Raw genomic sequence first — 15,936 nt, forward strand, 5'->3', positions numbered from 1 at the left:
TAGCCACACCTACTGTACATACACACTAGTCAGGCCTACACACTTACCATGTACAAACCCTCACACCAACCATAGCCTCACTCCTACATCAACCACATCCACATCCACACACTACCCATGCCCACACCCCCACATTACTCACACTCTAACTTCTACACACCTACACCCACATCCACACACTTCTTGGACTCCCATCAAACATCCACACACCTACACCCACATCCACACACTTCTTGGACTCCCATCAAACATCCACATTCACACACATCCCATTCTCTCACTCACACGACCACATCCAGATACTACCCATGCTCTCACTCATGCACCATCTACACCCATATCTACACATTACCCACATTCTCACTCCCACACAAACTACACCCATATTCACACACTTCCCACACCCACAAACATACTTCCCACACTCACTCCCCATACATTATCCACACTCATATATATGCATTACCCACACTCACCCCCAATTTCCACCCAAATCCACACACTATCTACATTTTCCCTTTCCACACCATTAACACCCACACTAACACCTACACCCACACTCGTAACCTCACATCACACATACCTAACATCCACAAACTCAACCCCACACACCCACCTGAACATCCTCATCAGCCAGGCCAGCACTAAACAGCTCTGTAGCCAGTGTGTAAGGTGGGGGCCAGCGGGGGTTGGGGCTGGTTGCAAGAGAGGACAGTGCCCCTACCAAGGCAGCTCGAGTGTGGCCTGAGATGTAAAAGCTTGGGCGTCTACTGGGAGCCAAGCCAATGACACAGGAACCCACATTCAGCAAGGCAGACTGTAACTGCTGAGAGAGGAAAAAAGAAAATGTGAGTGAATATTTATCAAAGGCTTGATGCTGTTTCTTCTTCAGGGTGACTGTGACAGGAAATAAGTCACCAGTAATACTGGCAATGGACAAAACGCCATACAGCAATTACTTACTTAACACTACAGACACAGTAAGTCTTTGTTTTATGTGATGGGATATGTTCCACAATATTACAGTTTTTTCCATACAACTGGTACTGCAAACTTGCAAATCAGGTTAACCAGTAAACAGTGGAATACAACTCAGAATGTTAACAAGAACTGCTGGGTACATTCTAGATGTCAAGCAGCCATGGCTCAGTGGGTTAGAGCGCTCCGCTCTGACCAAAGGGTTGTAGGTTTGAGTCCAACCAAGGGTCACTGGCTGACATCAGGAAGGGCATCCAGTCATAAAGTGATACACGCTCCAAACCAAAGTCCTCTGCTTAGGGGTAACGTCTTAGCCCTTATAAAAAAAAAAAGGGGATATGGTAGCTCAGTGGCAGAATGCCTGACTGGAGAGTCCTGAGTTTGTGCCATGCCCTCGTAAGCTCCCTTGCCAGGAGAGGTAGCACAACGTCCCCACACGGTCAGCGCTGGACAACATATACTCGTCCACCGGTCCAGCCTCATCAGCCAGCCCTGCCCAGCAAGCCAGTTCTGACAGTGATGAGTGAGGGCTGTGAGGTCCTTATTGTCCCTTAGCCTCTAGTCGGGACAATTTGCCATCAGGACGATTCCCCGTCATTTATTTACATGTCAGTTTATTTAGCAAGTACACTAGTTTTTGAATTATATGAGTTATAAAAGTGATGGTGGTTTATTGTTTTTATAATCAATGTAAAATATGGCATCAAATAATGGCTATTAACTAAAAAAAATATAAATATATTGAAATGCGAATCAGGCAATTTATGATCTTTCCTTCATCATTTAACATATGGCTACATATGAGACACTGGCATTTATAAAAATGCGTAATGACCTTAAGTGAATGATCGACAGACTTTGGAATTATTCAAATAATCTTCATATTACGTCTATATAAAGGTTTCGGGACAATTCGCTATCACAACAATAACAAGACAATTCGCCGTCAGGACTTTTCGACGTTATGGTGGTCAAGTGGATATAAGAACGACTGGTTCAATATGATAATGCAGGTTCGAATCTCGGTCAGGACTTTTCACCGTCAGGACGATTCCCCATCGTTTGTTTACATATCAGTTTATTTAGCAAGTACACTAGTTTTTAAATACTTATACCTCTTCAAAGTACAGTAGTTTTAAAATATACCCAAGATGTTGGTGTACCAATGGAAATTAATGAAGAGAGCTATTGATGACGCTAGAATATAATTCAAAGTCAACTACAGCGAGGTAGAAACAAGTTAATTACTGTCTAAAAGTACAACTTATAAATGACATCCAAAGCCTATGCTATTGAATGAACACAGACTTTGATAGATCCCCCTGAAAATTAGTTATTAAAGTATCAATTAATCAATAATAAGGATATTTACATAATGACGGGGAATTGCCCTGACGGGGAATCGTCCATATTTTGACGGTGAATTAACTTCACAGCAAACTCTTTCGGAACCACATCAACAACCCTATTTGCTTCAGTAAAGGTAAGAACTACTGTATCTGTAGTTTTCACGTATTTCCTCTTTATTCATTATTGTCTCACTTTAAATGTTTAAACATAAGGATATCTCACGTATGTGAGTGCTAAGGTGTGTGCATGTGAGAGTTTTGGCAGGTCTGGGAACGTATCACCACTGACTCCATGTTACAATGGGCTCGCTATACGATGGGGTTTTCAGGAACGGAACCCCATCGTATAACGAGGGGTTACTGTATATATATCATCATCAGCCGTTTGAGTGTCCACTGCAGGACCTGCCTATCCCAACCGAAGTGGGAACGATACAGCCTATGTATCTCTGCCAAGTGGTTTAGGCTGTCTGGCAGAGATTGTATTTAGGGTGAGAAGTGCTTGTAAGTGTAATTGTAGTGTTAGAGTGGCTTTGGATGTGTGTGTAGTCTGTGAACCAAGTGTAATCAGCCCACACAAGCTGACTGGGTGCAAGCATACTTTATAGTATGTGACACTGGTTCAACCACAGCACCCCACATGTCCATCAAAGCAGTACATGGCCAGAAGAAAGCTCTCAAGGTTTATCACCCTGGCGGGGCACGAACCCTCGTTCCTCCATGTACGAAAATGCACACTCTACCACTGCACCACAGAGGCTCCATATATATATATATATACAGTATATATATATATATATATATATATAAATATATATATATATATATATATATATATATATATATATATATATATATGTACTGTATACAGTAAAACCTCGATATAATTGACTTCAATATAGCGGAATAAACTTTTACCGGACTCGAGGAGCTAAGTGGACTAAATTCTTATGAATCAGGCAAAGTCCAATAAAGCCAGAAGCAGTCTGTCTCTTGGAATAAATGAATGAACAAACAAAGGAGATACCATAACATCGGTCCCTCCTCTCTCTCTCTCTCCTCCTCCATTCCTTCCCTTCCTCCCCGTCTCTCTCGGTGAGAGAGAGAGAGAGAGAGAGAGAGAGAGAGAGAGAAAGGTGAAATTGAAAATGAAATTGTGAAAATGAGTGTAAAAGTGAAGGTGAAAGAGAGCATGGAAGTGAATATAGAAAGTCAAGGTCAACAGAGAGAGAGAGAGAGAGAGAGAGAGAATAAATACTGGAATGACAAGTGGCGTACCCTTGGCATAATCAAATGAGATAGGCATAACCTTGGTCCCTCCTCTCTTTCTCCTTCTATATTCCCTCCCTCTCTCAGGGAGAGGTGAAAGTGAATGTATGAGTGAAGGTTAATGAAGGTATTGTGAAGGTGAAAGTGAAGGTAGTGTGAAAGTGAAGGTGAAAGTAAAAGTAAATGTGAAAGTGAAAGTGGAAGTAAAAGTAAATGTGAAAGTGAAGGTGAAAGAGAAAGTGAAGTCAAAAGTAAAATTGAACGTGGAAGGTGAAAGCGAATGGGAAAGTGAAAGTGAAGGTGAAAGTGAAGTCAAAAGTGAGTGAAGGTGAAAGTGAAGGTGGAAGGTGAAAAGTGAGGGTGAAAGTGAAGGTGAAGGTAAAAGTAAAAGTGAGTGAAAGTGAAGGCAAAAGTTAAGTCAAAAGTGAAGGTGAAATGGGAAAGTGAAAGTGAAGGTGAAAGTGAAGGTGAAGGGGAAAGTAAGGGTGAAAGTAAATGAAAATGAAGGTGAAAGTGAGGGTACAAGTGAAGGTGAAAGTGAAGGCAAAAGTGAAGGTGAAGGTGAGAGTGAAGTCAAAAGTGAAAGTGAAGGTGGAAGGTGAAAATGAGGGTGAAAGTGAAGGTAAAAATGAACATAAAAGTGAAGGTGCATATAAAGGCCAAGGAGAAAATGAAGGTGAGAGTGAAAGTGAAGGTAAAAATGAATGTAAAAATGAAAATGAAGGTGAAAGTGAAGGTGAAAAAGTTGAAAGTAAAGGTGAAAGCAAAAGTGAAAGTGATGGTGAAAGTGAAGGTGAAAGTGAAGACGAAAGTGAAGGTGAAGGTGTGAGTGAAGGTGGAGGTGAATGTGATAGTAAAAGTATGGAGGGGAAAAGTTGTGGTGAGTGAAAGTAATTGTAAAGGTAAACATGAAAGTAAGAAAGTAAAGTTTCAAGTGAAGGTGAAATGGAAATTCAAAATGAATAATAGTAAATGTAAGTGTGAAGGTGAAGGTGAAGGTGAATGTGAAAGTGAGCATGGAAGTTAATATGAAAGTGAATGTGAATGTCAGAGTGAACTGAAAGTGAAGGTAAAAATGAATAAGAAAGTGACGAAGACAAATGCATGTCAAGTAAAATGGAAGTGCCCAGTGCGGAGAGAGAGAGAGAGAGAGAGAGAGAGAGAGAATAAATGCATGAATTACAAGCGAGCCTCTGTGCATAACAAAAGGAGAAGGAAGTCCAGATGTCGTTTTTATCGAACCTTCGCATTTTTCAGACTGCCTTGGGCCCCAATTAGTCCGATATAGTGAGGTTCTACTGTGTATATATATGTATATACAGGGTGTAACGCGACGTATGACAAAAACTTACACCAATGATCTATCATGTAATTTTGAGTATATTTTGTTCTATAAACATATGCTCTCTGCAACCCCAGTTCAGTACCCAGCATTCGGCTGTTTTGTGTAAAAGCTCTTCTCTTGCATGCGCCATTGGGTGAGAGCTTCGCAGGGCGACGGGAGACGAGTATTATTAGCTTATACTGTACTATACATAAAAATCCCATATCCTATCAGTACACACGAGTTTTAAGAAGAAACTTTACGTAGTCTATTGATTCTTTAACATCAAGTCATGCATTCATGCAATTCTTTTGCACATATCGACTGTAATTAAGGATTAAATTCAAATTTTATGGCTTGCAAGGGAGTAAGGAGGGAGGGAGGACAGGCTGGTGTGTTGTTGCCAGTTATGTAATATTTGGTTTGTAGGATGTTGCTACCAGCATTATCATAACACCCACAGCTCATTTAGTGAAAAAAAAAATTATTCTAAAGGGAGATTAGCCTCATTTAAATCAGGAAGAATTTTATTAATCACAATTTTTCTGCTGCAAGTAAACATGGCGCCATTGGGTATCTCCACCTGTGTTCCTCTCTGCAGCACATCATCACAGAATCCGTAAAAAAATACACGATATCTGCATATTTTTCACTGCTGTATGTACGTGGCATGCTGTTTCATGAACATATGAAGCTGAACCCGGTGAACAACAGAACGCGGAGAACAGTATTTAAAGTATGTGCCTCCCCTGCAAATGTTCCCGTTCAAATGACACTGGATGCAGGGTTGCCAAGTCCTCATCATCAGTCTCGCTAGTTTAGTCCTGAAAACTTGCTAGAATGTCGCTAGATAATAAACACTGCAAAACATCGCTAGAAAATACGATAAAATCTCTAGAATATCACCTAAAAATGGCAAAAATATCCAGAATGTAGGTAGATATCATGTTGCCAGATGTTAGTGCCGCAAGTAGAAGCAAGAAAATAGGTCTAGCAACATACTCGTTACATTGGCAATCCTGTGTCACTGTTCTCACGTCAGCATATGAAAAAAATGGTGCCACGTTTACTTGCAGCAGAAAAATTGTTATGAATAATAATATTACTCCTGACTTAAAGTGAGGCTAGTCACTCAGTATGGTAATGTCCTTTCACTGAATGAGCTGTGGGTGTTATGATAATGCTGGTAACAACATCCTACAAACCAAATATTACATAACTGGCAACAACACACCAGCCTGTCCTCCCTCCCTCCCTACTCCCTTGCAAGCCATAAAATTTGAATTTAATCCTTAATTACAGTCGATATGTGCAAAAGAATTGCATGAATGCATGACTTGATGTTAAAGAATCAATAGACTACGTAAAGTTTCTTCTTAAAACTCGTGTGTACTGATAGGATATGGGATTTTTATGTATAGTACAGTATAAGCTAATAATACTCGTCTCCCGTCGCCCTGCGAAGCTCTCACCCAATGGCGCATGCAAGAGACGAGCTTTTACACAAAACAGCCGAATGCTGGGTACTGAACTGGGGTCGCAGAGAGCATATGTTTATAGAACAAAATATACTCAAAATTACATGATAGATCATTGGTGTAAGTTTTTGTCATACGTCGCGTTACACCCTGTATATATAAGTAAGCCCCCGCGTTTGGCAATCCAATTAGTCTGGCGAAACTACCGCCAAATGCGAATTTCGCCAAACGCGAGTTCTTTTTACCATATAAATTGCCTATAAAGTGCCTCAATCAGTCTTTGGTCATTGCCAAAGTCCCCCTTTTGACCCCTAAAACACCATCTTTCGAGCTGAAATAAAATCTTTTGCCTTCACATATTAATACACATGTAGAAAACAGACCAATAAACAATAAATAAAGCTAATAAGACATGATATAAAGGTTGTAACTAACCGTAAATAGAGTGAAGATAGGCTTGCTTGGCTGGGGACGTCGGAGTGGCAGTGGGGGCAGCTTAGTTGCTACCACCACTTTCCTCATCACTCTCCCCCTCCTCCCCCATAACCCCCTTAGCAACCATTTGTCTCGCTTGATCATCCACTTCATCGAAGCCATCTTGATAATTTTCTCCTTTTCATTCACACCGTACGATTTGTGATGCTTTCCTCGCCTGTACTCATGCTTTTCAACCCGTTTCCCTCGCCCACCTTCGTCCTTGCCGCCGCCACCATTGTCCTTACTCCCCCCCCCCCGTACCACCTGTTCCGCTGGTAGAGGCCATGTTGGCGGGAAATCGCCAGAATTCATTCCCAGGAGCACAGAATAGACGCTAGCACAACCGCTCACACTGCGTTCTGGTTGGTCTGACGTCACCGGGCAACCGTGTGGTTCAACGTGCGGCCGCCAGGGGACAGCCAAGTTTGAATTCAAATCGCCAAGCGCGCATTCGGAGGTCTGTGGCCACCCTACCGCCAAAAGTGAGTTTCGCCAAGTTGAAATTCGCCAAACGAGGGGGCTTACTGTATATATATATATATATATATATCCATCCATCATCCAATATTATGTTGTCCCATGAGAAGCGCAAGAGCCTGGGGCTAGGCAAGTTGGTTCTGACATCTAAGATGAGAGTGACCAGCCTCACTCATCCCTGAGTGGCATTACGTGAGCAATAAACCCCAACCACCCCCTGCATATGAACCTGCACCGACTCAATCCGACTGAAGCGCCTTAATTACTCACTAAACCACCAGGTGCCATAATTTGGTCATATAGTTACCATCTACCATTGTAAATGGTTTCCTGGTGTACAGGAAACCATTTGGCTTGTCACTCAGTGTAGAGTCACCCATAGGCAGTAGGTTTCACTTTGACATCTGGTACTCTGCCTTGACTTCTTGTTCCACTATACAGTACTGTATATCAATATCAGGGAGAAAAACAGTATGTATTTTGAAATATATTTATCAACACTTGGCAGGACTCTCTCTCTGTGAACATAATGGGGGTAGGATAATATTGCTTAGTTGATGATTCTTGGGTCAATGCACACATTCTTCAATTTCTTTGTTGCTCCAATTTAATGTCTATCTATCTATCTATTGCCAGATGCCTTAATCCCGTAAGAGGTGGCCACAAACAAATCGCCTCCATGTCACCCTGTCCCCCGCGATTTCACTGCTCTGCTCTCAGCTCACACACCCCTCTCTCATATACCTCTCCACTCCATCGCTCCATCTCATCCTTGGTCTCCCCCTCCTGCTCCCCCCCCTCCACCTCACTCATATAAACTCTCCTTGTCATTCTCCCACTCTCCATCCTCTCCACATGGCCAAACCACCTTAATGTGTTTCTCCTAACGCTTCCTATCACATCCACATCCACACCACAATACTCCTTCACTTCCTCATTTGTCAGTCTATCTCTCCATGTGACTCCAGATGCTCCTCTCAAATAACTCAATTCCACTGCTCTCACTCTTGACTTCTGTCTCTTCAACAAGGTCCAAGCTTCACTTCCATATGTTACAGTTGATATCACAATACTGTCATGTAGTAGCTTTCTCACTTCCATGCTCACTTCCTTGTTTCTTATCACTGCTTTAATGTGCTTGCCTTAATCAAGCCTTTGTAGGAACTGAGAAATGTAATGAATAATGACTGCTTTGTACAGAAATATAATGACGCAAAAGTACAATTGTTATGAGAAAAAGTTACTTCCGAAGATGTATTTACAATTCAAAATACTTCAAAAGTACTCCATCTCGCAACAAATTCTCATCCCTTTTCTGTCAAACTATCTAATGCACGAGCTGACTGTTACTCCCAGTCCTTCATGTATGCAACAGGTCAACTCTGGAACTGTCTCTCTCTGTCTGTATCTCCTATTGCCTACGACATCCAGTTTTTCAAATCCAATATGTCCAGTCATCTCAAAATGAATGGATCTTGAATTTGGCTCTGTTATCTTGTTATTGTTTTTCATGGAGGGAAAAATCTTACAAGCATCTGGCCTTTGGTTTCTTCTTCCTTGCATTTAAAAAAAAAAAAAGTAAAGCAACAAAGTAATACTACTTTGTTACTGGCCACCACTCGTGGTAGGTGGTGGCAACCATCATCAACCCATCCAATGTAATACCACTTGCTTCTTCCTTCATCGTTATTCTTCTTTTTCTGTGTCTGCCCTCTTCTCTTCCTATTTCTCTGATCCTTCCTTCCCCCCTGGGGTAGGGGGACCCCCTTGGTACATGGGAAGTAGAATACAGTCACTACTCGTTACACGATGGGGTTGCGCCAGGTCACCTCCTTAACGCATAACGAGTTTATCGTTAATTGGGAGATTGAAATACATTATAAAAGGGGGGTTACATCAACTCAACTTCCCAAAGCCACCTACCCAAGATTCCAATAAAAATGACAACCCACCTTAACCCTTTAACCGCAGGTGTCATTCCAGAAAGACATTGACAAAACTGGACCAAACCGCGGGTGTCATTCTGGAATGATCGTAAATATTTTGAACACCACGCGTTTTTCCTGTGCGCAAATTGTCTCACGCAAGAGTAGCCGTCGAGTTCCTTCACGCCAGCCATCTCACACCTCCCTCTCTCTTCCAACCCCGAGGGGGCTCCCCCCACCTCTGCCCTGACCCGCATCAGTCAGTATCTGTCCAGCTCTGTGCGTGATAATGGCGCTCCGTCCCGACTCATCGTCGCTCGCTTCCTCCTCGCAAGTGATCAGTGCTAGTGTGCCTTCGACCTCTACACTGGTGAAGGAACTGCTGACGGCGAGGCAGAAGGGGCTGAGCACTCCAGAAATTAGAACAGAGCTGGACAAAACTGTAAGTACTACTCTGGATTGTGGCAGTGAGAGTGATACACTTACAGCAAGTAGTGACGATTTTGCAGTGATTGGTGGTGAACCCTTTACCACTGACAGTGACAGTGATGAAAGTGAGCGTGTAGTTTTCCCCCCACCACCCCCAACTTACTCTGGGAAAGGGAAGGCGCCTATGGGGAAAATTGGTGTTGCACGTGGGAAGGGAGTGAAGCGCAGACTTACGTCTCCTACACCAGGCCCTAGTAAGCATTTCCCATCACCTTCCCGTTCCCCTAGCCCTATTGCCCTCACATCATCTTCATCTTCTGCCGTGCCCTCTCCTCAGTCTACATCATCTGAGGAATATGAATTCCCAGAGCTTGCACAGCGAGGGAAGGCAGGCCGTGCAGGCAGGGCAGGCCAGCATAGAACAAAGGGGATGCGTGGCAGTTGGAGGGCAAAGCTGGGCGATAAGTGAGGTGATAAGCGAGGTGATAAGCGGGGAAGAAAGGGTCAAGTTTCACTACGCACCAGGTCAGTAACCCCCCACCTGCCCCCCGCTCAGCTTCCTCACCCTCGCCACCCCCCCACTCACCGTCCCCGCACTCACCCCCCTCCCGCTCGCCTCCTGCCTCACCTCCTGCCTCACCCATTGCCTCCACCTCAGCTCCTTCTCACGGGGAAACGAGTGCAATGCGACCTGCCACTTCCACTGAACCATGCACAGGGAAAGTTGATGCATTTGTTTGGTCTGACGGTGCAGATTTTCAGCCACACAATCCGCCGTTTGATATGACAAATGCTGGAATACAGCCTGCCTTTCCATGCAATGCAGGAGATGATTTTGTTGACTACTTCCTGGCCCTCATGGATGACGAAATCGTGCAGCATGTCAGCGATGAGACCAATAGGTATGCAGCTCAGTGTGCAGCAGAAGGGCTGGGACCTATTGGCTCACCAAAGCAAGTGTCGTGGTTGCCTGTCGGGATCAGAGAGCTGTATGTGTTCTTTGCACTGATGTTCTTGATGCCCCATATCAAGAGACATGAGTTGGAGGAGTACTGGCTCGTGGATGACATTACTTCTATCCCAATATTCGGGAAGTATATGTCACATTGCACTCGTTTCCCCGTAAGTATACATGGGTGAGACAGGAGGGTGGAAGGGTTGTTGATAGAGCCTTGATGGACTATGTGGTTGTGTCTAGGAATGTAATAGGAAGATTGTTGGATGTGAGAGTTCTGAGAGGGGAGGGTGGAGGTATGTCTGACCACTACCTGGTGGAGGGAAAGTTAAGAGTAGGTAAGAGATGGGTGAGAGCTAGGAGGGTTAGGTGTGGCAGGGAGGTTTTGAAAGTGAGTGAGTTGGATAAAAGAGAGAAAAAGATAGAGTATCAGGAGAAATTGAGAGATGAGTGGAACGCAGTGAAAGATCGGGAAAATGGCAGCGTGGAGGAGGAATGGCAGTTGTTTAAGAGTGCTATGGTGGGGCATGCAGAAGAGGTGTGTGGTGTGAGACGTGTGGGTGGTGGTGTAAGAAAAGGAAGTGAATGGTGGTGCGAGGAAGTAAGTATGGCTGTGGCTGAGAAGAGACGTGCATATGAAGTGTGGCTGCAGAGGAAGGATGAGATGTCATATGAAAGGTATAAGGAAAAGAGGAATAGAGCGAGAAGGGCTGTGCGTGATGCTAAAGTGGCAGCAGATGAGAGGTGGGGTTGGCGGCTGACAGAGAATTTTCAACAGAATAAGAAAATGTTTTGGAAGGAGGTGAAAAGGGTGCGAAAGGGTGAGATGTCATATGAAAGGTATAAGGAAAAGAGGAATAGAGCGAGAAGGGCTGTGCGTGATGCTAAAGTGGCAGCAGATGAGAGGTGGGGTTGGCGGCTGACAGAGAATTTTCAACAGAATAAGAAAATGTTTTGGAAGGAGGTGAAAAGGGTGCGAAAGGGAGAGTCTGGGAAGGAAGAACGAGTAAAAGCAGAGGATGGAAGGATGTTAATTGAGATGGATGCAGTAAGGAAGAGATGGGCAGAGTATTTTGAAAGATTGTTAAATGTAGAGGAGGAAAGGGTGGCTGAGATTGTGGCAGATAGAAGGGTGCAAGGAATAAATGTGTTGGGAGAGTTGAATGATTCTTTGATCACAAAGAAGGAAGTGGAGAAGGCAGTAAAGGAGATGAAAACAGGGAAAGCTGCAGGTATGGATGGGTGTGCTGTGGAATGCCTGAAGGGTGGTGGAGTGACTATTGTTGACTGGTTAGTAAGATTATTGAATGTGTGCTTTGAGAAAGGTATGGTGCCAATTGACTGGGCAAGTGCTTGCGTGGTCCCGTTGTATAAAGGCAAGGGTGATAAGTATGAATGTACTAGCTTTAGGGGTATAAGTCTGTTGAGTGTTGTAGGTAAAGTGTATGGTAGAGTGTTAATTATGAGAGTTAGAGAGGGTACAGAGGGAGTGATTAGTGATGAGCAGTGTGGCTTTAGGAGAGGGAGGGGATGCGTTGATCAGGTGTTTGCTGTGAGACAAGTGTGTGAAAAGTATTTAGCGAAAGGCAAGGATGTGTTTTGGGCATTTATGGATTTAGAGAAAGCGTATGATAGAATTGATAGGGAGGCTTTGTGGACTGTTTTAAGATTGTATGGACTTGATGGTAGGTTACTAAAAGGGGTGAAAAGTTTTTATGTAAATAGTAGAGCGTGTGTAAGAGTGGGAAATGCTGTGAGTGATTGGTTTCCCGTGAGAGTGGGGCTGCGACAGGGATGTGTGATGTCGCCTTGGTTGTTTAATATTTACATGGATGGTGTTGTAAGGGAGGTGAATGCAAGAGTTTTAGGTGGTCTGAGTCTGGTAAATGTTGATGGAGGAGAGTGGAATCTGAAGCAGCTGCTGTTTGCAGATGATACTGCACTGGTGACTGATTCAGAGGAGAGATTGAGACAGTTGGTAGAGGAGTTTGGAAGGGTGTGTGAAAGGAGGAAATTGAAAGTAAATGAGAATAAGAGTAAAGTGATGAAGTGTACGAGGTTGATAGATGGTAGGGGGATGAATATAGTTTTGAATGGTGAGTTGCTTGAGGAGGTAGATTGTTTTAAATATCTAGGGTCACATGTTGCTGTGGATGGAAGAATAGATGCAGAAGTGAAGTTTAGAATAAATGAAGTAGGAAAGGTGCTGGGAGGAATGAAAAAAGTGTTTAAATGTCGTTCGCTTAGAATGGATGTAAAGAGAAGGTTGTATGAGGGTGTTGTGGTACCGACTGCATTATATGGGGCTGAAACATGGAATATGGGTGTAGCAGAGAGGAAAAGTTTGAATGTAATGGAGATGAGATGTCTGAGGAGTATGTGTGGAGTGACGCGTATGGATCGAGTGCGAAATGATGAAGTGCGAAGGAGAACTGGAGTTGTTCGGGAGATGGCTGGTAGAGTTGAGCAGAGGGTGTTGCAATGGTTTGGGCATATGGAGAGAATGGATAATGAGCGATTGGTGAAAAAGATAACTAGATCTGATGTGAGAGGTGTAAGACTGAGAGGAAGACCACGAATAGGATGGATGGACAGTGTGAAGAGAGCGCTGGATGCGAGAGGGATGTCTGTTGAGCAAGGAAGAGTGGCTGTGCGTGACAGAAATAAATGGAGAGAAATTGTGAATGAATAAGTGATGACGCAGCCCTGAGGGGATATTCTCCCGCATTTGGTCTGATCAGCTAGTCAGGTCAGGTGCGGGTAAGGGGATGGGTCTGTTATGATGTGGCAGGGGTAAACCAGTTCTGCTGTCGGGCCCTGCTGTGGATGTCACTGATTGCATTGCGCAGTTGACCCTTGTGCGGTGTGATGCGGTGAGGATCTGTCCGTTCTCCCCTTTGGGGCTAAGATGCGAATAAATGTGTTTGAATGGATGAGTAAATGGAGAGTGAGTCGTCCTGTCTCGGCTACCTCCCTTTCCTTGGGGGAAGCAGCCTAGGTATATAGATAGATATAGATATGTCACGGGATCGGTTCCGACAGCTGCTAGGATACCTGCACTTCGCTGACAATGGAAACCTGTCCCAAACTGACCCTTTGTGGAAAGTGAGGGATTTTCTCAACAGGATTAGGGATCGATTTATGCGATTTTTCCGTCCTATGCAGAAAGTCGTCATAGACGAATCCCTGGTATTGTTCAGAGGACGTCTCAAATTCATGCAGTACATCCCCAGCAAACGCCACCGCTTTGGGATAAAGTTCTTTGTGCTGTGTGACTGTGAGACGGGGTATATCCTTGATTTCGTCATCTACTCTGCAAGCACAATGGATGTGAACAGGAAAGACCCCCTTGGCTTCTCTGGCTCCGTTGTAAAAGTGCTGATGGAGAGGTATTTTGGTGGGAATCATGTGCTGTACACAGACAATTATTACACAGCACCGAAACTCTCCAAATACCTGGCTGAACCCGGCATTGGCACTGTTGGCACTGTACGGAGCTATAGGAAAGAGTGGCCAAGTTTCCCAGACGCATCATCCTCATCCAAGGGAGATGTGCACCTGAAGAAGTCAGACAAGCTTCTGGCGATCAGGTGGCATGACAAGAAGGTCGTGAATATGATCAGCACCATCCACAAGGGGGAATTGCAGAGAACTGGGAAGGTCAGCTACAGGACGGGAGAGCCAATCATGAAGCCTGATGCCGTCATTGATTACAATGTGAACATGAGACTTGTTGATAAGTCTGATATGATGACTGGTGAAATAGACTGTCTCAGGAGAAACACCCAATGGTACAGGAAGGCTTGCCTGCACATGCTCGATATGTGCATGCTCAACGCCTTCTTCCTCTACAAGACACAAGTCGGGGGCATAAGGCAACCATCCCTGAGACAGTTCTCCAAGACTGTCGTGCAGCAGCTGCTTGCACGATTTGGTCAGGTGACGGCATTGATCCCGAGGCGACACTCTGACACACAACCTGACCGTCTTGAGTGCCACAATTACATGAGCCAGCACCAGCTTGTGAAATTGCCTCTTACAGCAAGCGGCAGGTTGTCACAGGGCCGCTGCAGAGTATGTCATAACACCACACGGAGGCCTCGGACGAGAAAAATGAGCACACACCAGTGCCTGGAATGCCAAGTTGCTCTCTGTGTGACTCCGTGCTTTGCCGAGTACCACTCTCTGAGTAAATACTGAAAGTGACAGTGATATACAGTGATGCGACAGTGACGTGCTTTACCAATAATTGTATAATGGATAATGTAGTAATAAGGGATATTTTGCCTAGAAAAAAATGTAAATATTGGCCAGTATAATAAGTGATACTAAGAGAATCTGCGGCACTTGTGTAATTCTGCGGCACTTGTGTAATTCTGTGATGCGACAGTGACGCAATATAGTAATAAGTGCAGTGTAAATATAATGTATATTGCCCAGATTATATGTAAAATAATATTAGAAGTTAGAAATAATGAAAAGATCGCCCCAAACGTCAGTGAGCGGGTGAAGCCGCAGTGAAGTGAGGCACAGCCGCAGTGAAGTGTGGGTGCAGCCGCAGTGAAGTGCCTTTTACCTACCTCAGTGAACACAGAGTGGGTGTTTATCGTATGTGCAGTGTTCATATATGTTTATATTACTATTATCAGAGAGTGGTTGGCATTTGGTACTGGTGTGTGGGGCGTAAAATAGTGATTTTACACCCCTCACTTCTAACGGCTCTGCCCGTCCTGTAAAAGTCAACAAAGTCACAAAACCTACATCAATGGAAAGCTGGAGGTTAGTACTTTCTAATGGTACCTTATTTTTTTCTCTAGCTTTATTCTGTGCAGAGTTATTAAGGTTTAAAGGTTTGTTTACATTTGGCTGAAACCCCCGCGGGAGAGGACAGTCAGGCCAATACAATACCCGCGAGTTAAAGGGTTAATCACTTCCTGTGTTGGTCCAAGTCGTCTCCAAGACCAAAACAAACACTATCACACCAATATCCTTTGACTAATGCAAGAGAGCCTTGGTTTAATCACGCTTGTTCTAATGCTGTCCGCAATAAGGAGAGGGCCTATAAAAGGTACCAGAGCCAAACCACCCATGAATCACATCTTGTTTATGTTTCTGCCCAGAATAGTGCTAAGTCTGTTCTTTGCACTGCTAAAAATAATTTCATCCATACTAAGTGCTTTCAACTCTTCAACTCGAATTCTTCCCGCTCCTTCTGGCAGCTTGCCAAAAACCTTTCTAACAACTTTACCTCATCATCCTTCCCTCCTCTTTTCTG

At 44.1% G+C, this 15,936-nt stretch overlaps 1 protein-coding gene across 1 annotated transcript in view; it reads right to left on the reverse strand.

Annotated features, from left to right (window-relative positions):
• The window catches only part of LOC145404970 (proline-, glutamic acid- and leucine-rich protein 1-like), a 201,360-nt gene that overhangs the window by 45,404 nt on the left and 140,020 nt on the right, over positions 1-15,936 (reverse strand). Inside the window, exon 10 of the mRNA XM_080276475.1 lies at positions 617-826. Coding sequence (XP_080132601.1) covers positions 617-826 — 210 coding nt within the window. The remainder of the gene's footprint in view (positions 1-616; positions 827-15,936) is intronic.

The sequence above is a fragment of the Coenobita brevimanus genome, chromosome 65 (assembly GCF_032717465.1).
Source record: "Coenobita brevimanus isolate Jiangsu-jjx chromosome 65, ASM3271746v2, whole genome shotgun sequence".
Classification (NCBI taxonomy): Eukaryota; Metazoa; Arthropoda; class Malacostraca; order Decapoda; family Coenobitidae; genus Coenobita; species Coenobita brevimanus.